The 27,337-nt window shown below is 44.9% G+C and overlaps 3 protein-coding genes and 1 pseudogene across 3 annotated transcripts; all 4 read right to left on the reverse strand.

Annotated features, from left to right (window-relative positions):
* Positions 1-1,607: 1,607 nt before the first annotated feature.
* On the reverse strand, positions 1,608-4,061 carry LOC107531494 (protocadherin alpha-11-like). The gene has a single exon (XM_087816323.1). It carries the CDS (start codon positions 4,052-4,054, stop codon positions 1,631-1,633), a length of 2,424 nt encoding a protein of 807 aa, XP_087672449.1. The 5' UTR covers positions 4,055-4,061; the 3' UTR covers positions 1,608-1,630.
* Positions 4,062-4,123: 62 nt separating this feature from the next.
* On the reverse strand, positions 4,124-12,315 carry LOC148093196 (protocadherin alpha-10-like). The gene is made up of 2 exons (XM_087815883.1): positions 9,822-12,315; positions 4,124-4,273 (listed from the first exon to the last, which is right to left on the reverse strand). The coding sequence occupies exons 1-2, from the start codon at positions 12,198-12,200 to the stop codon at positions 4,124-4,126; spliced, it is 2,529 nt and encodes an 842-aa protein (XP_087672009.1). The 5' UTR covers positions 12,201-12,315.
* On the reverse strand, positions 12,222-19,122 carry LOC107545779 (protocadherin alpha-10-like). Its single transcript, XM_087815884.1, has 2 exons — positions 16,618-19,122; positions 12,222-12,362 (listed from the first exon to the last, which is right to left on the reverse strand). The coding sequence occupies exons 1-2, from the start codon at positions 19,009-19,011 to the stop codon at positions 12,222-12,224; spliced, it is 2,535 nt and encodes an 844-aa protein (XP_087672010.1). The 5' UTR covers positions 19,012-19,122.
* Positions 19,123-19,553: 431 nt separating this feature from the next.
* LOC148093197 (protocadherin alpha-8 pseudogene) lies at positions 19,554-25,768 on the reverse strand (annotated as a pseudogene).
* Positions 25,769-27,337: the final 1,569 nt, after the last annotated feature.

Consider the following 27,337-nt stretch of genomic DNA (forward strand, 5'->3'; position numbering starts at 1 on the left):
GTACAAAGGTTCATAGCCAGAGGTCCAAGAATGTGTTTCAGCACAGGTCCTTCAATATTATGCCAAATGGTATGCTGTGTAATTTTACGGGGAAAATGGCCACATGTGACTTTTGTTGGATTCCCAAAGAGGTCAGTGATTCCACCACCTTACATGTAGCTAAGAACCACTGAATTAGAAAAATGACCTAGAGGTAAGTGATCTTTGCTAGAATCTTCAGATGTAATCATACCAAAATAGAGATAATTTCACAAACATTAGCGATAACACATTGAAAGATAGGAAATTTAAAAGGTAAGATGGATGAAACTGATCATTGCCCAGAGGCTTCACATTATTACAGTTAACTTTTCCTTTCTAGATAAACCTAAAAAAAATAAACCAGGAAAACTGACAACCAGCATGTTTTGCAGGTATTACAAGCCTACACACATGCCTTTAGCAAATTTGAATGACTTGATTAACATAAATGACTTTATTTGCCTAGTTTACTTAGGAAGCATAAATCTAGGAGTTCTGGTTGAGCATGTAGTAGATAAATATCTACCTATTTAATGGAACAAAATAAAAAATGAACAGAACTATTAATTATATCATTTCAATGAAAGCAGCATACTAGAAAGCAGGGCTGCACTGGCTTTTAATCCTCACCTGAGGCTATTTTTTCCGTTGCTTTTCAAAGGGGGGGGGGAGAGAGAAACATCAATGTGAGAGACCCCAAGGATCAGCAGCTTCCAACAGGAGGGATCGAGCCTGCAACCGAGGTATGAGGTACGGGTCCTTGGCCGGAATCAAACCCAAGACCCTTCAGTCCGCCCGCCAACACTCTAACCGCTAAGCCAAACTGGCTAGGGCTAGGTTGCATTTTTAATGCAAATAATATTAAAGCAAGTTTTATCTTACCAGTAGGGTCAAAACTAAAGATTATCTAATGGCCATTAAATGTATGATGAATGTTTAACAACTCAGAAAAAGAAAAATAAATTTTTTCAACCCTAATAAAGAGAGTGTTCTATCTTTGATACCAGCCTAAAGTGAGATAAGTCAAGTGATCTAATTATATAAAAATATCAAGGCAAAAGGCTGTTAAAAGACAAAGAAAATGAGAATCCATAGTGATCATCTACATTAATAAGGATTAGAGATAAAATAAAGTGACCTGAGTATATCGGTGATAATTAGAAATATTTCTAATGAAGTGATCATGGGAAAGTCAAGCTTGCATTTTCTAACAAAACATTAGGAAAAATGGGACATTTACTGGCTACAAAAATGGGATTCTTCGTATGATCGAATTGTATTGCCTGGCTGGTGTGGCTCAGTTGGTTGGAGCATCGTCCTGGGCACCAAAAGGTGGTGGGTTTGATCCAGGTCACCGCACATACCCAGGTTTCCGGTTCCATCCCTGGTTGGGCGGGTGCCTAAGGCAACTAACCCATGTCTCCCCCCCTTCTCCCCATCCACCTTCCTCTCTCTAAAAATCAATTTAAAATTTTTTAAGTGAACTTGATTTTTTTAATTCTATGTATCATGTGGCATTTCACTATCATTGTTCTTTAAAAGAATACTCAAAATACACAACATTCATTAAAATTTTCAATGAAATAAATTAGATTTCTAAAACTTTAACTTAGACTTCAGAATAGAGAGAATCTATAGAACTCACGTGCTCAAGAGGATTTGATCCTGCCTCCTGCCTTTCCACTCCATCTTTATCCAGACTCGGAGGGAGGCTGGGGCTGAAGGCCATGAGGTCCGTCTTGGGCGCGCCCTCCCCAGAGCACACCCGCGGCCGCCTCTGCTGCGAGGCCGACCAGCTGCCCCCCGCGCCCGGGCACACCAGCCTGGGCTGCCCCGGCCCGCACGCGGCCCCGCTCGGCGCCGCCGAGCACCGCACGGCCGTGTACAGCAGCAGCGTGAGCACCAGCAGGCTGGACACCGCGCAGATGGCGACGATCAGGTACACGTTCACGTCCACCAGCGCCGCCTCCGAGCCCGCGGCGCCCGCAGACACCGACACAGAGGCCTTGGGCGCCTGGCCGCCGTCCACCAGCGACAGCAGCACCGTGGCCGTGGCCACCAGCGCCGGCTCGCCGTGGTCCTTCACCAGCACCAGCAGGCGCTGGCGCGGCGCGTCCGACTCGTCCAGGGCGCGCGTCGTGCTGATCTCGCCCGTGTACAGCCCCACGCGGAACGGGCTGCGCGCGCCGCCCGCCGCCGCCTGCAGCTCGTAACACAGCCACGCGTTGTAGCCCGAGTCCGCGTCCACCGCGCGCACCTTCGCCACCACCTGGCCCGCGCCCACCGACCGCCACACCAGCTCGCTCGGCCCGCCCGCCCCGCCGCCAGCCCCGGGCGGCAGCAGCGCGGGCGCGTGGTCGTTCTCGTCCAGCACGAACACCTGCAGCGTCACGGTGCTGCCCAGAGGCGGCGCGCCCGCGTCGCGCGCGCTCACCTGGAACTGCAGCAGCTCCAGCTCCTCGCGGTCCAGGGGCTGCAGCGCGTACACGCGGCCGCTCTCCGCGTGCACGGACACGTAGCTCGACAGCGCGCGCTCGCCCGCCCGCCGCTCCACCAGCGAGTAGGACACCAGCGCGTTCTCCTGCGCGTCCCGGTCGCGCGCCGACACCGTGAAGATGTGGCAGCCGGGCGGGTTGTTCTCCTTCACGAACACCGTGTACTCGCGCTGCGGGAACTCCGGCGCGTTGTCGTTCACGTCGGCCACCTCCACGGACACGCTGGCTGTGGCCGACAGTGAAGGCGAGCCCCTGTCCCGGGCTGTCACCACCAGCTCGTAGTTCGCCACCTTCTCGCGGTCCAGGGCGCTGTCCAGCACCAGCGAATAATAGTTCTTGAACGTGGACATGATCTTGAAGGGAACTTCGGGAGTTAGAGAACAGATCACCTGTCCGTTGACACCAGAGTCGCGGTCGGATACACTAATTAACGCAATGACGGTGCTAGGCTGAGTGTCCTCTGGTACTGGGAGAGACAGGGAAGTCACGGTGACTTCAGGGGCGTTATCATTAGCATCTAAGATTTCTACCCAGACTGTACAGTGACCTGCCATCGGGGGATTTCCCTTATCTGTGGCCTGTACTTCAATTTCATAAAACTTGTTTTCTTCATAATCTAAAGTTCCATTGACCCTCATCTCTCCATTATTTTTATCTATCGTAAATACGGGCTTTCCATTGGGCTTAACGGACAAGATCGAGTATGTCACCTCCCCATTGACTCCTTCATCTCTATCTGTAGCGTTCACCTTTATCACAAACGTTTCTTTAGCTGCGTTTTCCATTAATCTCACCTTGTATTCTGATTGCTCAAATTCCGGATCATTGTCGTTAATATCCAAGACGCAGACCAAAAGCTGGACTGTGCCAGTTAGCTCTGGTTTCCCCCCGTCTGTAGCCGTCAGGAGCAAAGTAACTTCCGGAGTTTTCTCCCTGTCTAGAGACTTCTTTAATGTAAGTGACAGTCTATTGGTTTGCTTATTATTTGTTGGTAATTCTAAAGAAAAATACTCATTTTGACTTAGTCTGTAAGTCAATAGAGCGTTCTCTCCTGTATCCGCATCCGAGGCGCCCTCTAGAGGAAAGTGGGAGTCAGGCTGCTTAGATTCCGAAATCAGCAGCTTTTGTTCTCTGAGCGAGAACACAGGTGGGTTGTCGTTAATGTCCGTCACCTCCACCTCCACGTGGAAAACCCGCAGCGGCCTCTCCACGATCACCTCCAGGTGGATGCTGCACTCCGCGCTGCGCCCGCACAGCTCCTCGCGGTCGATCCGAGAATTCACGAACAAAATGCCATTCTGCAGATTCACCTCCAGAAGGTCCCCGCGGCCCTTGGGCGCCACGCGGAACAGGCGCGGCACCAGCTCCGCCAGCTCCAGCCCCAGGTCCTGCGCGATGCGGCCCACGAAGGCGCCGTGCTTGGCCTCCTCGGGGACCGAGTAGCGCACCTGGCTGATCCCAGCCTCCCAGAGCGAGAAGAGCAGAAGCGACAGGAGCAGTTGCTGAGTGCCCAGTCCCCCTCCTTGATGCCCAAACATTGCATACGACATTTACTTGCAAAATAAGGTTCTTCACACTTACAGTACCAGAGACTCCAGTTTCGGGTTTTAAATCTCGCTGGATTTTTGAGACGTTTCAAAGGATCGGTTAACAGTAGCGACCGGCATGATGGAGTCGTTTCGGATGGGGAGTTTCTGGATAGTCAGACCAGCCCTCCAATGAGCTATTTCCACCAAGTAAAGAGCGACACCTTGTGCCTGAAATTGTGAGTACGGTACACTGCATCCAATACCTCAGAATTTTACTTAAAGAGAAAAAATTACTAATTTTCCATGTTTCATGCTATTTTAACTCCAAGGTATTATTTTCAAAGTGCTTATTTATGGAATATTCAGATTTTAAATCATATTAAAATTGATGACATATGGGAAACGGCATTCTAGTCTTGACTAACATCAAATTTAAATTTTTGTTCCTATGTTTGATTTTGAGTTATAAAATGATTCTTTTACTTATCTACATATATACAAAGAAACCAATTCTAGGTGTAATTTTATGGAAAACTATGGTTAAACACTTCCTATAGATATTTTTCCTTATATAAAAATATTATCAAATTTAAACTGTTTTTCTTCTAGTCTTCCTTGTTACTTTCACTGCTAGGAGACTCAGGATGAAATTAAAGTTTTAATAACAACTATTTAGTCTTTAAATCCTGCATATTGTATTCCCACCTACGTGCACTCGCCTACTCACATTTTCCTTAGTTCTGATTCTTTATTATTTACATTAAATTGTGATCTTACTATAAACACCTTTATATCCATTGAAGAGCAATAAGAAAACCAAAAATATATTTTCAAATTTGGTAGTTTAAAACATAGATTTCACAAGGTAAAAGTATGTTGATGTAAATTAAATTTGTATTTCATGTAAATTTTTAATTCTCATGTAAGTTGCATTGCTCACAGTATAATATGAGGTATCAAAATGACAATTAGTGTAATGGTATCAATGATATGACAAAAGTCATCTTTCAACTCTACAATGAATTTCATTATCATTCAATGAAATAAAAATCACCGTGGAAATGTCTATACCATATTGGTATTTCCAAGTCATCTACATTGGTTTTTGTATATCTAGTCAAGATATATTCATGAGAATAGATGACCTGCTTCTTGTTAAAAGAACTTTTGGTTTAAGACGATAAGTTTATCCAAAACAAGAGAAATGATTTCTAATTGTATCTCCTTTATATGCCTCATAGTGCACTAAAAAAAAATAATGAACAATCAAACAATCTAACCAAATGGCAAATGACTTCAGTGTTTGTAGAAATTCAATTTCATAAAGTACTAAGTAGAAAATGGAAATAACTGATGTGAGTTTTTATTGCCTGAAGTTGTAATTTAGATACATGTCCTTTGTTTTCACATAGCCTTGGGACATAAGGGTGGGGGAAGAGCATAAAATGGAAGTAGAAGAGTAGAAAGTGACTCAGAATATATCACTCTAGCTTGAGCATTTTGTTGTATAGTTTAGACGGTTCATCTCCAATCTAAAAATATTGCAATGACATAAGAAAAAAATCACTAGTATATTAATTTATGTGCTAATATTTTTATTTTCCTTGAATATACACACATGTGGATAAATACAGGGTGAGGCAAAAGCAGGTTTACAGCTGTTTGTATAAAAAATAATATAACAATTAATAAATAATATAAGAATAAACTCTGTGTTTTGCATACTTAACAGATGTAAAGCTACTTTTGCCCCACCCTGTATTCTATTTCTAATTTCAGATCTTGTTCCACTTTTTTCAAATTTACGCTTTTCCTGATATTATCATTCTGCTGGAACTCTTATTAAAGTAATGCAAATTCTTTCTTTAAAACCTATTAAAGCAGGCTCATCATCTTTTGTTTTTCTTTCGCTAATCCTCACCTGAGGATATTTTTCTATTGATTTTTAGAGAGAGGGGAGGGAGGGAGGGAGGGAGGGAGGGAGGGAGGGAGGGAGGGAGGGAGGGAGGGAGATGGAAGAGAGAGAGAAACATTGGTGTGAGACACATTGATTGGTTGCCTCCCACAAGGGGATGGAACCTGCAACCCAAGTACCTGCCCTTGACCCAGAATCAAACCCAAGAGCCTTCAGTGAATAAGCCTACTGATCTCTAACCACTTAGCCACACTGGTCAGGGCTCCTCACCTTTTATGACATTGAATTATGTTATACATCTGTAAAACAATCAGTCATATGGGCCCCTAATCCAAAGATAACATTACACTAGATAACAGTAGATTTAACATGATATTTGAAGCTTGTCAGATTTGTTCTGGAGAAAAGAAGCAGCAGATCTTCAACCACTTCACTATGGAAACTGGGACTGAGATATGATATGCAATTTGGAGTCTTCAAAGGTAGATAGATGGACATGAGAAAGTTTACCCATGGGCAATTATGATATTACATGTCTAATTAACCAGGTGTTGGTTACTTAAGAATTACTTTCCAGTAATGTGGTGTTTTGAGAGCATATGAAGTGACACTGGACAAATACCAAGTAATAGAAGAGTTTTATATGTTGTATGAACCAATGATTCATCTTCTGCATTTTGGCTGTGTTATTTTCGCTATCACCATCTCAACCAGCCCCTTTAGAAGAGATCATGCTAGTTTGGAACACACCTTTTGGGGTGGGCCTGAGATCTGGCAGCCAGCTAATGCCAAGAAAGCCACATCAGCCCTGGCCAGTTTCGCTCAGTGGTTAGAGCTCAGTCAGCCCACTCACCAAAGGGTCTCTGGCTCAATTCCTGGTCAAGAGGAAGGGTTGCAGGTCTGTTCCTGGCCCGAGATCAGGGCGTGTGAGGGATGCAACCAATCAACATCTCTCTCTCCTTCTCCCTCCCTTCCACTCTATCTAAAAAAGCAATGGCATCCTCGGGTGAGGATTTAGAAAAGAAAAAAAGCCACATCCATATCATTGATAAATTGATTTTGTAAAATCATTGAAAAGACTGAGGAACTTTGTGCCTGACCCTTACTAAACCAATCTGGTTAGCCTTAAGTTCCAACTGAATGCCCTGCTAGTCATGTTAGAGTGCATGGTTTAATGTTCTACTAGTCCTCATCATCCATTAATATTTCAAGATATGTCTAGTACTATTACTTATTGAAAACATAGAGAAATAAATCTTGAAGTCATTCTTGGAAACTCAGGAGGTTATTCAAAATCAATAGATTAGAAGTACTATTCAACGTTGTAGTAACAAAATTATAGGATATACTCAGTGATGTTCACTCTGCCCTATCATGGCTTATTCAAGTATATACAGTTATTTGATCACAGGGTATTTGTTCAGTTGGCACAAATCTCTCAGACAACAATAAGACCAAATAAGACTGAATCTTGAAAGACCTAAATACATTCAAAGATTTCCATGGAGAATATATATACCATTAAAGTTGTATTGAAGTGTGTAATTTTGGGAACACTTATTGAATCCTTGTTGATGTTCTGGATCCTAGAAATAATCATATCACCACTTATATTTGTCCAAAACATTATCCAAACTCACAGTGTTAAAAGGACGAGGTCATTTTTATATGTGTCATTTGTCTTTGGTGTTCTGCAAGAACAATGCAAAGCAGTCTTCTGATTTTTCTGATACACTAAATGATTCTTCTTATTCATATCACTTCCGAACAATTGATTGATAGTCCTTTTAAGACAACTCTTAATTATTTACCAGTTGCACAATGTAAATGCCTATTTTAATGTGTGATTGATTAACACAAATGATAACGATGATCATGACCTCCTAAGAGGAAAAAGTCACTTAACAACATAAGCATCTTAATTCCTATGGCATTGCACAAAATTAATCTTGAAGATAATCATGAAGGTTTTTTCCTTAGGAAAACAGAGGAGGATTCACCTGTACATAGTTGTGATTTTCCTAGCCAGAACTATGCCTGATCAGAGAAAAATTTACTGCAGAAAGATCTACAGTGAATAAAAGAATGGTTCTGGAATCTAAAAGATATGCATTTGAATATATTTATCATATACTAGCTGGATGGCAGTGGACAAGACAGATATCACACCATCTCTTAGATCATCTTTAAAATTTGAATAGTCACATGCAATTTAAACGTTGTTATAAGAATTAAATTAAATTATGTATTGTAAGCCCTTCACATTGACACCATGTCTAACAAGTAGAAATAGCTCAAATCATAGCGGTTTATTATAGTTAGTGACCAATGTCTGCTCTTGCTCTGTTCTATAGCTAAGGATAAAGACAATTCCAGTACAATAACTAGGGCCAGGTTTTTCCTTTTCTGAAGATTTCCTAGAGTTCATCTTCATGGAAATCGTCCTACATTTTAGGCAAAAAAATGACCACTAATGCCTTCTCCGAACTCCTATTAACTTCACCCTACCTACTGTAACATGGTTCTCCTCCCACAGGTAAATTAACATGTATAATTTATTTCTCCAACAATCCAATTAAACGTCTCTGATTTGTATACTGGAGTCAAAAAGAACAAAAAATACCTTCCACTTTATTTGATTCACACCCTTACACTTCTAAATAAAAGTTATCTGTTGTCTTTTTTATAGACAATTCACATGAATATAGCTTTGGGACCAAAAAAGCGTTTGCATCAAATGTATCTAAAGTATACAATGTTAAATTCTGAAATGCAATCAACAACACCATTGTCAAGAACTAGTGCCAAGTGTCAAATGGAAGTTCCACAATTGTTATGCTTAAGTTATTTAAAGCAATATTATTTTGAAGACCAAGTGGCTTGGTGGAAACAGGCACCAGCATCACAATTGCCCACACATGGGAAGACTCTCTTAAACTCAGAGCACAAAGAAGTACAACTTTTCCTACCCTAAGATATTTCCACACAGCTTCATGGCAGGTACCATGAATGGAAGAAATATAAGTATAATCAATGCTCAGAAAAATCTTCCAAATAAAGTAGAGGAACTCAATAAATTAATCTGAAGGAAAACGGCAATGGATTCAACAGGCAATGAGCAAACAGACCTTATATTAGGAAATAAAGAATAAATTATCTATCTAAAGCAACTGAAGACTACGAAGAAAATGAGCTTGAAATAAGGGGGGATTAAAGACAAAGGGAAGTAAAATCACCCCCAAAGTCAAAGAGAAACTCCACCCACTAACTCAAAAGAAGCATGCCATTGATTATAAAGAAACAAAATGGTTTATAAAATGAGGCCACCTCACCAGCCCATGCCTATTAGTAATAGGTGAACTTGTGGATTATAGGAAGGTAAGAATTTAAACATGTGTGAATTCAAATTAACTAAATACGAAGTTGTGCGTTAATATGGTAACTCTGAGCCCATAAACATAATGAGTGCAGGACACCATTTAGCATAAGAAAATGGATGGGAAGAAGGAACTTGCTGCAATATTGAGAAGCTGAAGATTGGAGCCTTGCCCACACCCTCCATTTCTCATCAGTGACCCAAGCCTCCTTCCTGACTTAAATTTATGCATTTACAGGAAGCTTTAGCCATCTATTTCTTTACTGCTATTACTACTATTATTATTTCTACCAACTAATATTCTTAGTGTGTCCACCAAGACTCTTGGTAAAAAGAAATAAAAATGGTTGGACTTTAGTATGCCTTAAAATAAGTCACCGCACCAGAAAGGCCAAAACAAATAAACTTTACAGTAACATGTTGGTGAACTACTATGTGATTGACATTAACAGGCATGAAATATATCCCAGAATTACTGTACTTACATTCCCGCAAATCTGTTCTTCTCCACCATCCCCTGAAGAACCAGGCGGTACACTGGGGCTGAAGGCCATGAGGTCCGTCTTGGGCGCGCCCTCCCCAGAGCACACCCGCGGCCGCCTCTGCTGCGAGGCCGACCAGCTGCCCCCCGCGCCCGGGCACACCAGCCTGGGCTGCCCCGGCCCGCACGCGGCCCCGCTCGGCGCCGCCGAGCACCGCACGGCCGTGTACAGCAGCAGCGTGAGCACCAGCAGGCTGGACACCGCGCAGATGGCGACGATCAGGTACACGTTCACGTCCACCAGCGCCGCCTCGGGGCCCGCGGCGCCCGCAGACACCGACACAGAGGCCTTGGGCGCCTGGCCGCCGTCCACCAGCGACAGCAGCACCGTGGCTGTGGCCACCAGCGCCGGCTCGCCGTGGTCCTTCACCAGCACCAGCAGGCGCTGGCGCGGCGCGTCCGACTCGTCCAGGGCGCGCGTCGTGCTGATCTCGCCCGTGTACAGCCCCACGCGGAACGGGCTGCGCGCGCCGCCCGCCGCCGCCTGCAGCTCGTAACACAGCCACGCGTTGTAGCCCGAGTCCGCGTCCACCGCGCGCACCTTCGCCACCACCTGGCCCGCGCCCACCGACCGCCACACCAGCTCGCTCGGCCCGCCCGCCCCGCCGCCAGCCCCGGGCGGCAGCAGCGCGGGCGCGTGGTCGTTCTCGTCCAGCACGAACACCTGCAGCGTCACGGTGCTGCCCAGAGGCGGCGCGCCCGCGTCGCGCGCGCTCACCTGGAACTGCAGCAGCTCCAGCTCCTCGCGGTCCAGGGGCTGCAGCGCGTACACGCGGCCGCTCTCCGCGTGCACGGACACGTAGCTCGACAGCGCGCGCTCGCCCGCCCGCCGCTCCACCAGCGAGTAGGACACCAGCGCGTTCTCCTGCGCGTCCCGGTCGCGCGCCGACACCGTGAAGATGTGGCAGCCGGGCGGGTTGTTCTCCTTCACGAACACCGTGTACTCGCGCTGCGCGAACTCCGGCGCGTTGTCGTTCACGTCGGCCACCTCCACGGACACGCTGGCTGTGGCCGACAGCGAAGGCGAGCCCCCGTCCCGCGCGGTCACCACCACAGCATAGTCCGCCACGCTCTCGCGGTCCAGGGCGCCGTCCAGCACCAGCGAATAGTAATTCTTGAAGGTGGACACCAGCTTGAAGGGAACTTGGGGTGCTAGTGAGCAGGTCACTTTCCCGTTGACACCAGCATCACGGTCGGTTACACTGATCAAGGCGATGACGGTCCCCAGTGGAGCATCCTCGGGAACGGAAAGCGACAGCGAAGTCACTAGCAACTCCGGAGCATTATCATTGATGTCCAAGACTTCTACCAAGATTGTGCAGTGACCAAACATTGGGGGATTTCCTTTATCAACAGCTTCTATTTGAAGCTTCCATAATTTAGTTTCTTCAAAATCTATTTTTCCATATACTTTTATTTCTCCACTGGCTGAATCTATGCAAAAAGTTGCTTCTGTATGAGAGGAGACACCAGTTGCAAAGGAATAAAGAATATGGCTATTTGAACCCTCGTCCAAATCCGAGGCGTTAAGTTTAATGACCAGTGTACCATTCTCTGCATTTTCCAGTAATTTTACACGTTGGACTGCTTGGTCAAACACTGGGGCGTTGTCATTTGCATCCAGCACTGTGATCTGCAACTCCACAGTACTTGTCAGCTCAGGTTTGCCCGCATCTGTTGCTTTAAGCACCAAGAGAAGCTCCGAAGCGACTTCTCTGTCTAAAAGTTTTTTTAGTACCAGCTGAAGAGGTTTTACCTGGTCGTCGCTGGTCGGTACGTCCAGAGAGAAATACTCGTTGGAGCTCAGTGTGTAGGTGAGCAGAGCGTTGACGCCAATATCTGCATCGGAGGCGCCCTCTAGTGAAAAGTGAGAGTCAAGAGCCCTACTTTCGGAAATAAACAGATTTCTTTGTGTCGCTGGGAACACCGGCGGGTTGTCGTTAATGTCCGTCACCTCCACCTCCACGTGGAAAACCCGCAGCGGCCTCTCCACGATCACCTCCAGGTGGATGCTGCACTCCGCGCTCCGCCCGCACAGCTCCTCGCGGTCGATCCGAGAATTCACGAACAAAATGCCATTCTGCAGATTCACCTCCAGAAGGTCCCCGCGGCCCTTGGACGCCACGCGGAACAGGCGCGGCACCAGCTCCGCCAGCTCCAGCCCCAGGTCCTGCGCGATGCGGCCCACGAAGGCGCCGTGCTTGGCCTCCTCGGGGACCGAGTAGCGGACCTGGCCGCTCCCCGTTTCCCAGGCTGCGAGGAGCAGAAGCGAGAGCAGCAGGCGCCGGGCTCCCTCGTCGCCTGATCCTGAAGCTAACACCATGCCTGGATCCCGGTTAGTAAATCAAAATTTCATGCGTAGAAAGGTGTAGTCCTTTTGCGATCTTTCTTTTGAGTCTTCGTTCCTGAGATCCCAGGTGATCTTAACAGTATGGGTGTGTTTATAGTCTTTAAAGCTCCGGAACGGTGGAGAATCTTTCTGATTCTGGGAGTCATCGTAATTTTCTTTGTTAAAACAATCCTCTCCTTGGAGAACAGCGACACCCCGTGGCTCACGATGGAAGAACATCTGCATTTATACTAGTATTTCCTTGACTTAATTGCTTCTTCCTCGATTCCTTCGTATTGGTTCATGTTTTTCTTTGTGGGCCTTTAATTTTTTATATATTCCTTGTGTGTGACCACTAACTCAAGGTGGTTTTGTCTTACAAATTAGAATTCCAAAAAGTTTTCCCCTGCATAGAGACATCTAGGAGAATGTACTACCGCGCAATCACATTATCAAGTACATGAAGGTGAAAACTCCATGTTGTAGGTTACTGGCGATACTGTTGTTTTAGACTTTTAGAAGTGATCATTTTGGAATGGTTTCTTATTAATTTTACTCCATTGCTAATATTTTTTAATTTTCCAATGCTTAACCCTTACACCATGTTAAATTATTCTAAACATTTAGTCCAGTTGTGTAGAGGATAACTCAAGATGCAAGTTCTCTAAGTTACCTCTTTAACATAATGGCATTTCAAATCAGTACTAAATATATAAGCTACTCATCAGTTGATCCAAAGATTTAATTGCTTTCATGTTAATGAATTTACCAAAAGTACTGGCTTCTGGAAACACAAAGTATACTTAACTTTGTCTCATTTTAAACCTTTTTTCCAATTCCTGTGTCTGCTATGGATGAATGTTGTTGCTTCCAGCCTGAAGGACAATTTGCATGACACCCATTGCTACTTTTAAAGATAACCTCTTGCTAATAAACACACACACACACACACACACACACACCACTGCATCAGTAATTCATGTTATATTTGTCTGTTTCTTTATACCCATATTATTCCAGAACTGGCTTAAGGAGACTATGATATAAAGGGTATTGAGTCTCATTCATTCATTCAATTTTAATTTCCTGTTTTCATCTCAAATACAAAAAAATATATATTGAGATTTTCATAATGGTTATCAATTGCAGTAAAGTTTATCACTGTTGTCTTTTTAAAAAGAAAAATGTTTTACTTCTTCTCAAGGCTGTTAAGGAACCACTACCCAATATTTGAAATCCTTATGCTAAGATGGCAGCCATTGGGAAAATCCCAAATTTTTCTACTAAAAAAAAATTGTAAGTGGATACCCAAGGGAATCTAAGGTTTTATGTAAAAGTACAGTCTTCATTCGAAACACTTTTTAAAATGCTGAGTCAGTGAATCTATGTCAAAGACTTATAATTCAAACTATTTCTAATTCTTTTTTAAATCATGGAAACCATAAATTCAAGACCAACATATTGGCCTAAAGAAGAGCAAGAAAAACTATAGCACATGACAGGGACTAAATTCAGAAAATGGCATGACTAAGAAATAAACCTTGTTTGCTGATTGAAGTAATTTAGTCCCTTGGGAATGACTCCATGCTGAAGGACTGTTCCACTTTTGGTTTAAAGGGTTACTTCATAAATTAAGAATTTATTAAAGATAGTTTTTAAAGCCCCAAATTCCAAGGCCATCATATAGCTAAGTAACTATAGTATGTCAATAAAGCTAAGGGTTCATTACTCATCTTGAAACAGACTATCAAAAATCCTATGCCACCAGAGCTAAAGAGTATTCCTGATTAACTTCATTTAATACCATCTAATAAAGAGCAAGTTGAGCGTGATTATAAAAATAAGATTCTATAGTTTTAAAAGAAATTAATTTCTTTTGGCAAGAATGTTAAAAGCAATCCTTTTTTAAAAAATATATCTTTATTGATTTCAGAGAGAGGAAGGGAGAGGGAGAGAGAGAGAGAGAAACATCAATGATGAGAGTCATTGATCGGCTGCAGCCCGCAACCCAGGCATGTGCCCTGACTGGGAATCGAACCCTGATCGCCTGGGATCCTAGGTCTATGCTCAACCGCTGAGCCACGCCTGGCTGGGCTAAAAGCATTCCTTGATTTGAGAAAACTTACGTTTTTATTCTGAAAATTCAATCATTCTTCATTGAATGGAAGAAACAAACTGTTCACAAATGTTCACAAAGTTTTAAAGAATAGTTATGTCTATAATAGAGCCAGAGGAAGACACTATCAAACTAGAATCAGGAAAATTTGTCTTTGCTGTCTCTCAGCTTCTCATTCTGAACCATCTCCTCATTTCCTCTCCTTTCTGCACTTCCTTCTCCATAGACTTTAAGATTTTTATGCTGCTGGATAAAAATCCTAACTTGTTATGTTAATATTTTATGAATACTTGTATTTTTAAAGGAAACATGTCCAGAAGAAGGCAAAATAAAATCAATAGCACTAAATCGGTAAATACATAATTCTATGTTCCATTAATAGCTCACATCAGGAGTTATCTTTTAGACACGGCTTTTCTGCAGAGGGCACACTGATGTAAAGGTCTGAGAGAGGGGGCAGGTATATGAGGATGAATTCTATACACGAATTGAAATGCTCTGCATAGCTTACCATCTACAATCTCTAAAAGTTGGAGACTGGCCATGGAAAATATTAATATTGAAGGCAATGCCATTCTTAATGTCTTGCCACAATTCTTTTTTGTGTTCCTAAACTTCAATAGAGATATCAGGTTTTCTTTAGAAGCTATTTATGAGGCACATAGAGGGAAAATTTAATCTGCATACTGAAAGGAGAAAATAATTGCTAAAAACCACAGTCAAGAATATAAATGAGTTGCATTGCTATTTGGTAACACTGAAACTAATAAAAATTTTAAAATAAAATTCTAGATACTGGGTAACAACCGGTTTCAGAAAGGTGTAATTAATACGGTAGTGTTGGCCACCATGCCATTTAATTGTTTAGCATTTCAAAGCCTACATTACCCAGCACTGTATGATATCAGAGCAGTAGAAAACATTCTAAGAAGATACTTCCATTTTCTCTTCAAACTTCTAATATTAATTTGGATGAAAGTAATCCTTTTCAATCTCCTAAAATTAAAGGTGATTTTCAAATGCTCTCCATCAGTAAACATAATCATGACTTCTTTCTCAAAGTGAAAGAGCTAATATTTGACTATCACCAGCAGCGCCTCATTCTGATGAATGAGAAGATAAAGGCTACTGTGTAAAATTATATAAATAACTGAAACTTTTTCTGCTGCTAAAATAAGCAATACACGCTGACACAGGTATCACCACACCGAAATAAAATAAAAACATTTTAAAAGCTTAAAACACAATTCTATAGATTGGAACATTCTTATGAATGAACTTCCAGTCATCATACTGGAATGTTAAGAATAAAGTATGGCTCAGCCTGTGTGGCTCAACAGTTGAGCATCAACCTAGCATCCAGGTGATCGGGGTTCGATTCCTGGTCAGGGCACATGCCCGGGTTGCGGGCTTGAGCCCCAGTCAGGGGTGTGCAGGGGGCAGCCAATCAATGACTCTCTCATCATTGATGTTTCTCCTCTCTCTTTCTCCCTCTCCTTTCCTCTCTTTAAAATCAATAAAGATATATTTTTAAAAAATAAAGAATAAAGTATGAACATTGAATATTGAAGATCTATTATGCATTATAAGTTATGTTACACTACATCCATTCTTTACTTAGGGAGCAAAGAGTACAATTTTACCATGAAGAAAATGGATTAGGTCATTCTTTTTGTGACTGTAACAGGGTCATTTTAAACTTTAGATTTGGAAAAATAAGTAAACTTGTGAATCAAAGTATTAATCCTACATCTGTAACATTAAAAAAAGATAATGGCTTATTTTTTATTGTTATTTTTTAATCCTGACCGAGGATATTTTTTCCATTACTTTTCTGAGAGAGTGGAGGGGAAAGAGAGAGAGAGATCCACTGGTTGCCTCCGGAGGGAGCCTCAACCTGGGCAGAGCCTGCAGCCAGGACTGCCCTTGGCTGGAACTGAGTCCCTGGGCCACGATCTAACCACTGAGCAAAACTGCCTAAGGCATAAAGGCTTCTTTTAAAAACCTACAACCACATTAAATATTTGTATTAAATATATAAATATTTCAGGATAAATGGCAAATTTTTTAAATTGACGTATCAAGCAAAAGTTCATGCAAAGAATACACCAGACAAAATATAAAATAAACTTTGAAAATAAACTATGTCACAATAGGTATTTCCAGATATATTTAAGGTATTCTAGAAATATGCTATACAAAGAATGAAGATATTCCAAGACATGTGTATGAAAGGAAAAGTGGTGAAATAAAGTATTCCCAAAACAAAATATGAAAATTAAAAGTAATACCCACCTTCCTAGAGGGGTTCCCTCCAATAGGTTGTTCTTCATCTTCAACCTTTGGTACTGGACACGAAGGAAGGCTGGGGCTGAAGGCCATGAGGTCCGTCTTGGGCGCGCCCTCCCCAGAGCACACCCGCGGCCGCCTCTGCTGCGAGGCCGACCAGCTGCCCCCCGCGCCCGGGCACACCAGCCTGGGCTGCCCCGGCCCGCACGCGGCCCCGCTCGGCGCCGCCGAGCACCGCACGGCCGTGTACAGCAGCAGCGTGAGCACCAGCAGGCTGGACACCGCGCAGATGGCGACGATCAGGTACACGTTCACGTCCACCAGCGCCGCCTCCGAGCCCGCGGCGCCCGCAGACACCGACACAGAGGCCTTGGGCGCCTGGCCACCGTCCACCAGCGACAGCAGCACCGTGGCCGTGGCCACCAGCGCCGGCTCGCCGTGGTCCTTCACCAGCACCAGCAGGCGCTGGCGCGGCGCGTCCGACTCGTCCAGGGCGCGCGTCGTGCTGATCTCGCCCGTGTACAGCCCCACGCGGAACGGGCTGCGCGCGCCGCCCGCCGCCGCCTGCAGCTCGTAACACAGCCACGCGTTGTAGCCCGAGTCCGCGTCCACCGCGCGCACCTTCGCCACCACCTGGCCCGCGCCCACCGACCGCCACACCAGCTCGCTCGGCCCGCCCGCCCCGCCGCCGGCCCCGGGCGGCAGCAGCGCGGGCGCGTGGTCGTTCTCGTCCAGCACGAACACCTGCAGCGTCACGGTGCTGCCCAGAGGCGGCGCGCCCGCGTCGCGCGCGCTCACCTGGAACTGCAGCAGCTCCAGCTCCTCGCGGTCCAGGGGCTGCAGCGCGTACACGCGGCCGCTCTCCGCGTGCACGGACACGTAGCTCGACAGCGCGCGCTCGCCCGCCCGCCGCTCCACCAGCGAGTAGGACACCAGCGCGTTCTCCTGCGCGTCCCGGTCGCGCGCCGACACCGTGAAGATGTGGCAGCCGGGCGGGTTGTTCTCCTTCACGAACACCGTGTACTCGCGCTGCGCGAACTCCGGCGCGTTGTCGTTCACGTCGGCCACCTCCACGGACACGCTGGCTGTGGCCGACAGCGAAGGCGAGCCCCCGTCCCGCGCGGTCACCACCACAGCATAGTCCGCCACGCTCTCGCGGTCCAGGGCGCCGTCCAGCACCAGCGAATAGTAATTCTTGAAGGTGGACACCACCTTGAAGGGAACATGGGGTGACAGGGTGCAGGTCACCTGCCCGTTGGCGCCAGAGTCACGGTCAGACACGCTGATCAAAGCGATGACGGTGCCCACCTGAGCATCCTCTAGCACCGGGAGAGACAGTGAAGTGACAACCACCTCCGGTGAATTGTCATTTTCATCCAGGATTTCGACTAGCACGGTGCAGTGACCAGCCATAGGTGGGTTTCCTTTATCTGTAACATCTACATGAATTTCGTAAGTGTTACTGTCCTCAAAGTCGATAGCGTCATTTACTCTTATTTCTCCTGTCCTTTCGTTCATTAGAAATTTCCTTCTTATGCTGGGTGTAACCAAAGAGCTAAATGAGTACATCAATTCCTTGTTTATTCCTTCATCCGCATCGGAAGCATTTAGCCATATTACTAATGTTTGGTTCGGTGTATTTTCATACATCTTCACTTCATAAATAGACTGGTCAAATACGGGGGCATTATCATTGGCATCCAACACCAGGATCAGCAGAGAAACAGATCCAGTAAGCTCAGGTTTGCCTCCATCAGTTGCCGTTAATAACAACAAAAGCTGAGCATTTTCTTCACGATCCAGCAGTTTTCGTAGAACAAGTACCGGGAATTTGCCTTTGTCTTTCTTGTTTATAATATCAAGAACGAAAAACTCGTTGGGACTGAGTCTGTACGTAAGCATTGCGTTTTGTCCAACATCCGCATCAGATGCGCCTTCTAGTGGAAATCGAGAGTCAAGCAGTCGCGATTCCGCGATTGAGAGCTTTTGCTCTGAGACGGAGAACACCGGCGGGTTGTCGTTAATGTCCGTCACCTCCACCTCCACGTGGAAAACCCGCAGCGGCCTCTCCACGATCACCTCCAGGTGGATGCTGCACTCCGCGCTGCGCCCGCACAGCTCCTCGCGGTCGATCCGAGAATTCACGAACAAAATGCCATTCTGCAGATTCACCTCCAGAAGGTCCCCGCGGCCCTTGGGCGCCACGCGGAACAGGCGCGGCACCAGCTCCGCCAGCTCCAGCCCCAGGTCCTGCGCGACGCGGCCCACGAAGGCGCCGTGCTTGGCCTCCTCGGGGACCGAGTAGCGGACCTGGCCGCGCCCCGTTTCCCAGGCTGCGAGGAGTAAAAGCGAAAGCAGCAGGCGCCCGGTTCTCAGGTCGCTGGGTCTGAAGACCAACATTATACGTACCTTTCCCCCGTTTTACAAATCCATGAAGCGGCCAGCGGTCTGGAGGACTCACAGGCTCTGAACTCCTTACATTCAATTTTATCGAAGTCGCTGCGATCTCAGAATGAAGCTCCTTCCTAGTCCTTGAGACACACAGGATTGCGCCTTTGTTCTAAAAACCCATTTTGTGGAGGACAGCGACATCCGGTGGCTTAATGTGTAAGTACAATTCTATTAGTTAACTTCTCTTTTATTCAAATCTTTTTCCCCTCCATGATTTGATACTTTAATTCGGCAAGGGCACAGTTCAGGTGTGGGAGGGCCCACCACCGGCCCCCGTGGCCTGCAGCCAACCCTTCGCGCTCATGATTCAGGGGCACAGCCACTCCCAACACAGACTCAAGCTCTCACACACTCCCTCCAGTACTCCTAGGCGACCCCAGGGTCCCGCTGCCCTCCCAGCCTGCAGAGAGGAGTCTCAAGAGCAGTCCTCCCCCCTACTAGCACCCAGGGCACTCACAGCCCATCTTCGATTTTTTGGTCCCTGAGGGGGGTCAGACTGGAAGGAGGACAGTGCTCCAAGGTGGTGGTGGCCAGGTGGTGGTGGCAGGAGCTGGGGCAGGAGAGGAGGTAGAGGGAGCTCCATGGGTCAGGGTGGGCCAGAACCCCTCAAAAGGTGAGAACTTCAGGGGGCTGGTGGGGAGAGGGGAGCTGCTGTTGAAGTGCCTGGGGGAGCGCAGCTTGGGCGGAAAGGAGAAGCCCTCCTTGATGCTGCCCAGGTCAGAGGGTGCGATGCACATGAAGCCCAGGAAGGCCCAGTTGTCGCTCCCACCAAGGGCCGTGTCCTTTGGACAGTCATTCTGATTTTACATATTTGTATCTCTATGGGCTGTCAAAGTCTCACATTATGTCTCTTTTGTGAATAACAACAATCTTTGTGCATTGCTAATGCAAATCCCTAGTAAATGGGCAAAAAGAAACTGAACTATTATTATAATTAAAATGACTCAAAAATGTATGATTTCCACTTTCATAGACAACTACTTTTATCATTGTTATACTTAAGCTGTTCAAATACCTCAAATATACAGTTTTGGAATTATCTAATAGTTTTATCAGTGTCGATAATTTTTCATCAACATCTGCCATAAAAATATTTTCTTGGAATCAAATATTCAGTAACTTAAGTTCTCCAATAATATATGTATGCTACTGAAAAAACTTAAAGTTTCTCTCCCCGCCCCCCGCCCCCGCAAAAAAAAGGAAAGCTTAATAAGACCTTTGGTCTTGTCCAAGATTAGTTTCTTTACTTTAATGATGTTATGATTTATAAAAAGAGACACTTTTAACAGATCAATAATTTTGAACTCTTTTAGTTGTTATTTAAAGCTGAAAATAGAGCAACATTTATGAATAAGAAAACTGATGGGAATGAGGGTTTCTGGGTTCATTGACATGTGTGCTACTAAATTCTGTTTTTATACTTCTCCACTCATTTAAAATGACTCTGTTGCCAAAGTCCATTCAAATGCTGATTTTAAGAGTTACTTTCTTATAAAGCATAAATTAAAATGTAATGAGTTATCCATCCATCCACAATACCAATGTTCATTTTGAACTACTATCTGGAGCCTCAAAATAAGTTTATCATCGATTAATCATTCAATGCAAGGTAATTACATAAACCTAACTTCATTCCTGTTAATGTGCATAAATGTCTGAAAATAAATTTCCAATAATAAATAAAAAGTAGGGGTAGCTAAATTACATCCCAACATATAATAGGAACTTGCTTTGCCAAGCATCTTATAGGGCTATTGGATCTAAAACTTTAGCTGGATAAAAGTCACCCAAGGTACTTGTTAATATGCAAATTTGCTAGTACCTCTTATTACAGAAATTCTGAGGTGGAGTATGGGAACCAGAAGGCCTTCAGGTGCTGCTAATGCAGTTAGCATGATCAGATCTAATAAATGGTTGACCACAGACACCAGTTTGCCTGGAATAATTGTTTTATTAATGCTGTGGTCTTATATACTTATTTATAGTGCCCTGTTTAGTCACAAAAGTGTCTGAGATTGGCTCATAACTTAGTCAACTCTATCTAGAAACTCCAACCTAGGAACTGGCATACAGGAGCTTCACTGTTGCTTTCATGATTCTAGCTTGAGTTGGGGAATGCTACCTACAGAAGCACAGGGGGACAGTTATTGGGCACAGTACCTCCATATTTTTAACTTCCTGGCTGTTTTGAATCCTAACCTTCCTGGATCCCAATGTACTCATACTTCCTGATGACTGATAAGATAGATGTTCACTTATCCTCTGAAAATTTACATATGGCGACAGCCCATATTCTGGGAGAGAATAAAAATTACTATAAAGGACTAAATTACCAATTATGTCAACATGGTCATCAGTAATAAAGAATAAAATGTATTTTTATAGAAGATAGACTAAGTACTTAATAATAATAATAGCTCTAAGCAATTAAAGGTGGGGTTTTTTAAGTGGATGACATCTGTACCACTTCTTAATCAATATAACATATTCAAATACCTCAGCCCAAGTTCAAGTAGCATATGGAATCGGGGGGGGAAAAAAAGCTCAAGGACAGAGATATGTGAAGGTTTAAGTCTAGATTTTAGGTGAATTGTGCTGATAGACATAGACAGGTTTTACCACAGAAATTCAGAGACTATTCAAGTTTTCAAGGAATTAAAATAAAAAATAGATTGTTCTGTAGCATATGCCAAACATGTGTTCTACAGAATGAAATTTTAAAAATAACTGAAATATTTAATCTTACTTTCATTTTCATGGTTATACTATTGTGGCTCTATTCTCAAAGCCACTCTGATCTTTCTCCACTGAGTTTCTAATTAAGGAATACCTTGTAAAATACCTAACAAAATAAAAAATAAAATAGCTGAATAGAAATATTAATCACATCACAAAAACTCCACAGAAGTACAAAGGAAGTTTTAAAAATATAAATTAGAAAACAAATGCTTGAGCTACCAATAGAGTATGAAGAACCACCGACTTAAGCTACCAGTAGAGTATGAAGAACCACTGACTTGAAATTTATATTTACAGCTACACCATCAGATATCCAGATTTCTGTCTTTTGGAATATTAAAGAAAAAGTAAATACTCATATAAACTGGTAGAGGTAATTTTTTAAGCTCCAAACTATAAATTTCAAGAGAACTGAAACTGTAGAACATAGTAGATCTTTCATGTCCAAGCATTATATCATTACCAGAAATTTTCAATCTGAGAAAGTCTTCTTGAAGAAAGAAAATACCAGTCAGAAAGTATTTTGTCCAATATCAGATAAAATATGAATTTCAATAAATTTTCTAAGTGTAGAAAAGATTCTCAATCAACATTTTCTTATGATCTACATTGTCAGGCATAGAGAAACATGTTTTACACAGTTTTGATAAGAATTATATTTGTAACATTTATTGTTAGAATTGGATTCCTAAAGCTAAAGCAACTATTTTCAGGTGTATCCTGGAGGTTACTCACTGAAGGTATAAACACTGAGTAGTGCTGACCAACCATGTCTCTAGAAATTTTCCATCCACAGAAAGGTAGAAAATTACAGAGTTGACTAGGTAACAGTTACTACGTGTTTCTGCAACGAGGTTTCTGATAACCAGTGCTATTAAGCTAAAATATTATCCATACCTTAGAAATTAATAAATGATAGAGTGGTGTTGAAGTTCACTTAATGTGTAACAATTAAATTTATTTTCACCAAATAGTTTTCAGGTACACTGACATCACAGCTTTAGTGATTCAATATGACTCCCATAACAGGTATTAAATGAAAGAGGAGTATTTTCTGGAAAGGTGATAGGTTCCACTGGCTTGATTCTCTGTGGGCTTGCAGGTCCAGACAAAGCCCAGAAGCCTACGGGATACAGGGAGAGGCACCTAATGGGTGTTTCTCTCACACGTGAATGTTTCTCTATTTCTCCCTTCCTCTCTCTGAAGTCATTTTTTTAAATATATCCTCTAGTGAGGATTTTTTTTAAAAAAGTAATTCAGCACCTAATGAATAATTGTTCAATGTATGGTGTATAATGATTTTATATTGGAAGTGGAAACAAGCAAACAGTAGTTATAAACTTAAGGTATTTACTTTCTAGCAATAAAATTTTAAATGAGCCAGATGAATAAAAATAAATATGCAAAACTGTTTAAATGTACTATATAATAAGAATATTTTCTAGAACTAAAAATATATATTCATAAATAAAATATAAGAGCAACCTACCTTCGCAGAGGAGTCAAAAGAAGCTTCTGGATCTCCCGTTGCAACTACAGATCCAGGGGGACCTGGAGGAGGAAGGCTGGGGCTGAAGGCCATGAGGTCCGTCTTGGGCGCGCCCTCCCCAGAGCACACCCGCGGCCGCCTCTGCTGCGAGGCCGACCAGCTGCCCCCCGCGCCCGGGCACACCAGCCTGGGCTGCCCCGGCCCGCACGCGGCCCCGCTCGGCGCCGCCGAGCACCGCACGGCCGTGTACAGCAGCAGCGTGAGCACCAGCAGGCTGGACACCGCGCAGATGGCGACGATCAGGTACACGTTCACGTCCACCAGCGCCGCCTCCGAGCCCGCGGCGCCCGCAGACGCCGACACAGAGGCCTTGGGCGCCTGGCCGCCGTCCACCAGCGACAGCAGCACGGTGGCCGTGGCCACCAGCGCCGGCTCGCCGTGGTCCTTCACCAGCACCAGCAGGCGCTGGCGCGGCGCGTCCGACTCGTCCAGGGCGCGCGTCGTGCTGATCTCGCCCGTGTACAGCCCCACGCGGAACGGGCTGCGCGCGCCGCCCGCCGCCGCCTGCAGCTCGTAACACAGCCACGCGTTGTAGCCCGAGTCCGCGTCCACCGCGCGCACCTTCGCCACCACCTGGCCCGCGCCCACCGACCGCCACACCAGCTCGCTCGGCCCGCCCGCCCCGCCGCCGGCCCCGGGCGGCAGCAGCGCGGGCGCGTGGTCGTTCTCGTCCAGCACGAACACCTGCAGCGTCACGGTGCTGCCCAGAGGCGGCGCGCCCGCGTCGCGCGCGCTCACCTGGAACTGCAGCAGCTCCAGCTCCTCGCGGTCCAGGGGCTGCAGCGCGTACACGCGGCCGCTCTCCGCGTGCACGGACACGTAGCTCGACAGCGCGCGCTCGCCCGCCCGCCGCTCCACCAGCGAGTAGGACACCAGCGCGTTCTCCTGCGCGTCCCGGTCGCGCGCCGACACCGTTAAGATGTGGCAGCCGGGCGGGTTGTTCTCCTTCACGAACACCGTGTACTCGCGCTGCGGGAACTCCGGCGCGTTGTCGTTCACGTCGGCCACCTCCACGGACACGCTGGCTGTGGCCGACAGCGAAGGCGAGCCCCCGTCCCGCGCGGTCACCACCACAGCATAGTCCGCCACGCTCTCGCGGTCCAGGGCGCCGTCCAACACCAGCGAATAGTAATTCTTGAAGGTGGACACCAGCTTGAAGGGAACTTGGGGTGACAGGGTGCAGGTCACCTGTCCGTTGGCACCGGAATCGCGGTCCGACACACTGATCAAGGCGATCACACTACCGAGGGGAGCGTCCTCCCTGACCGGAAGGGACAATGAAGTCAAGGAAATCTGAGGCGCATTATCATTAATATCTAAGACTTTTACCAAAACTATACAATGACCTGCCATGGGTGGGTGGCCTCTGTCCGTGGCGTCAATGCGGATTTTATAGGAATTCACTTTTTCAAAATCCAAATTCTTTCGAACTGTTATCTCTCCACTATCGGGATCTATGCTAAACTGATCAACAATCATGGGTGGAACAAGGCTATTGAAAGAGTAATAAATCTCCTGGTTGGCTCCTTCGTCGGGGTCAGAAGCATTCAGTCTGATAACGGTTGCTCCGGGGCCCGAGTTTTCGAATATTCTTACTTCATAGTCAGACTCTTGGAAACTGGGGGCATTGTCGTTCACGTCCAGCACCGTGACCAGAAGCTGAGCAGTGCCGGTGAGCTCAGGTTTGCCTCCATCAGTGGCCACCAGCAGTAAGTTATGCTGGGGAGTGTCCTCTCGGTCCAAAGATTTCCTTAACACGAGCCCAATTTGTGTACTGTCATCGCTGTTTGTTTTCACATCCAGCGTGAAATGTTCACTGGAACTGAGTTTATAGCTTAAAACGGAGTTAGCTCCAATATCTGCATCCCAAGCACCCTCTAGCGGAAACCGAGAATCTTGCAATCTGGATTCTGAAACAAACAGCTTTTGCTCCTTTACAGGGAACACGGGCGGGTTGTCGTTAATGTCCGTCACCTCCACCTCCACGTGGAAAACCCGCAGCGGCCTCTCCACGATCACCTCCAGGTGGATGCTGCACTCCGCGCTCCGCCCGCACAGCTCCTCGCGGTCGATCCGAGAATTCACGAACAAAATGCCATTCTGCAGATTCACCTCCAGAAGGTCCCCGCGGCCCTTGGACGCCACGCGGAACAGGCGCGGCACCAGCTCCGCCAGCTCCAGCCCCAGGTCCTGCGCGACGCGGCCCACGAAGGCGCCGTGCTTGGCCTCCTCGGGGACCGAGTAGCGCACCTGACCGCGCCCGGCCTCCCAGGCTGCGAGGAGCAGAAGCGAGAGCAGCAGGCGCCGGGCTTCCGGGCCTCCACGCCAAAAAAACACCATGTCAAGTACTGGTTTTATTGCTATCAAAGAGCTTGTTTGATACAAAAAGGAACTACTGCATCGCCTGGAGTCTTTAATCCAATTCCGCTGCCTCCGCCATTGCGCAGTGTTTAGAGACGGATGCGGGACTAGCGAGGAAGTCCGGAGCCTGCCTAGACAGAACTTCTTTGTAGACAGCGACATCATGCGGCTCTAAAGGGTAATAATTATTGGATTCACTGACCTCCGCTATAATGGGGGTTCTTTTAATCCAGTGAGTATTTTCTTCTCCCCTCTTCTACTTAATAGTGGATCTTAACCTTTATCAGTCGCAGAGGCATTTATAACGTCTGGCTCCTTACATTAATTTGGTTCCACAGGGGGGTCTCTTTTTTCATAAAGAAAGAAATCTCTTCCCAATATTTTAAATATTGATATGTATACCTTAAAAGTTACTACTTTACTTATTCACCTTAAAAGTTACTACTTTACTTATTCACCTTAAATGCCTCAATAGTAGGTGATTGCGCTCTCCTTTGAATTCATCCATTGGCAATTCTCAATGGTAAAGAGTTTTCAAATATTTTGTGCTCCTCCCCTCACTCAAGATCCTGGCATACTTGAAATAGCCTCATAGATGACGGTGATTTTAAAAGCGCCATTTGATAAAATCTGTCTTAACATATGTCATTGGAATCTCTGTAGAGATGCTTATCACTGACCTTTTATTCTATTTATTTTGGAGCAACAAAGAAATCCTTTCTTACTATCAGAAAAGACTTCATAACATATGCATTAGCCAGCATGCTTTACCTTGTAGGTTTTCTTGGGAGGCAAGAGTATTTCATGAACTTGGCCCTAACCGAAGATTTCTAATTTTTAAAACTTAAGTAAAGCATCAATATGGCTTTTACTCAAGTCCCCAGCAATCCAGATGTGTGAGACTAAGATTGACATATAATCACAATATTTTCAGTAATAAAATAAACATATTTAAAATCCTTACATAAACGCAAGTAATATGGAAAAAGAGAATAACAGCATTTTCTGTGAAACTAATTACATTGTATTTACTTTAACTATTCAAAGACTATCTCTATAGTTCATTCTAAATAATGAGAGAGATTATGTAAAGGTAATTGTATTCTTCAATATCTTTGTGAGAACATTTTATCAACAAAAGAAAAATTCCACAGCCTTGGTATGTCAAAGTTTGAATTTTTTTAAAAAATGTTATCTTAATAAAGAAGTGGTAATTCGTGGGTAAAGATTACAGTGCGGAGGAGGATTTCTATCACCTTCTAGTAACTCCCTCAAACCCAAAGGTAGAATTTAAAATTTTTCTTAAAATATTCTTGGAAAATAGTTTTTAAATAGTATGTGAGAATAAAATAAAAATAAAGCAATAAAAAATAGAATTACAATTACCATAATCAAGAGCTATAAGATTTGTAGGTTTTCCTACGAAACAGACTGTTCTTTAAACAAGAGCAGGAAATTTGTTCGATTATGGTGGCTGCAAATTACTACTCAGTGGTAAATAATTCCACTGAATATGGGACAAGTTGTTGAGTTTTCATATCTCTGCCTTTATGTAAAAGAACACTGAAAACAATAAAATAACTCTCTGAAGTATTCTAAAATTTTGCCAACTGTAAAAGTTGACAA

The sequence above is a fragment of the Miniopterus natalensis genome, chromosome 4 (genome assembly GCF_054644295.1).
Source record: "Miniopterus natalensis isolate mMinNat1 chromosome 4, mMinNat1.hap1, whole genome shotgun sequence".
In the NCBI taxonomy this organism is placed as follows: Eukaryota; Metazoa; Chordata; class Mammalia; order Chiroptera; family Miniopteridae; genus Miniopterus; species Miniopterus natalensis.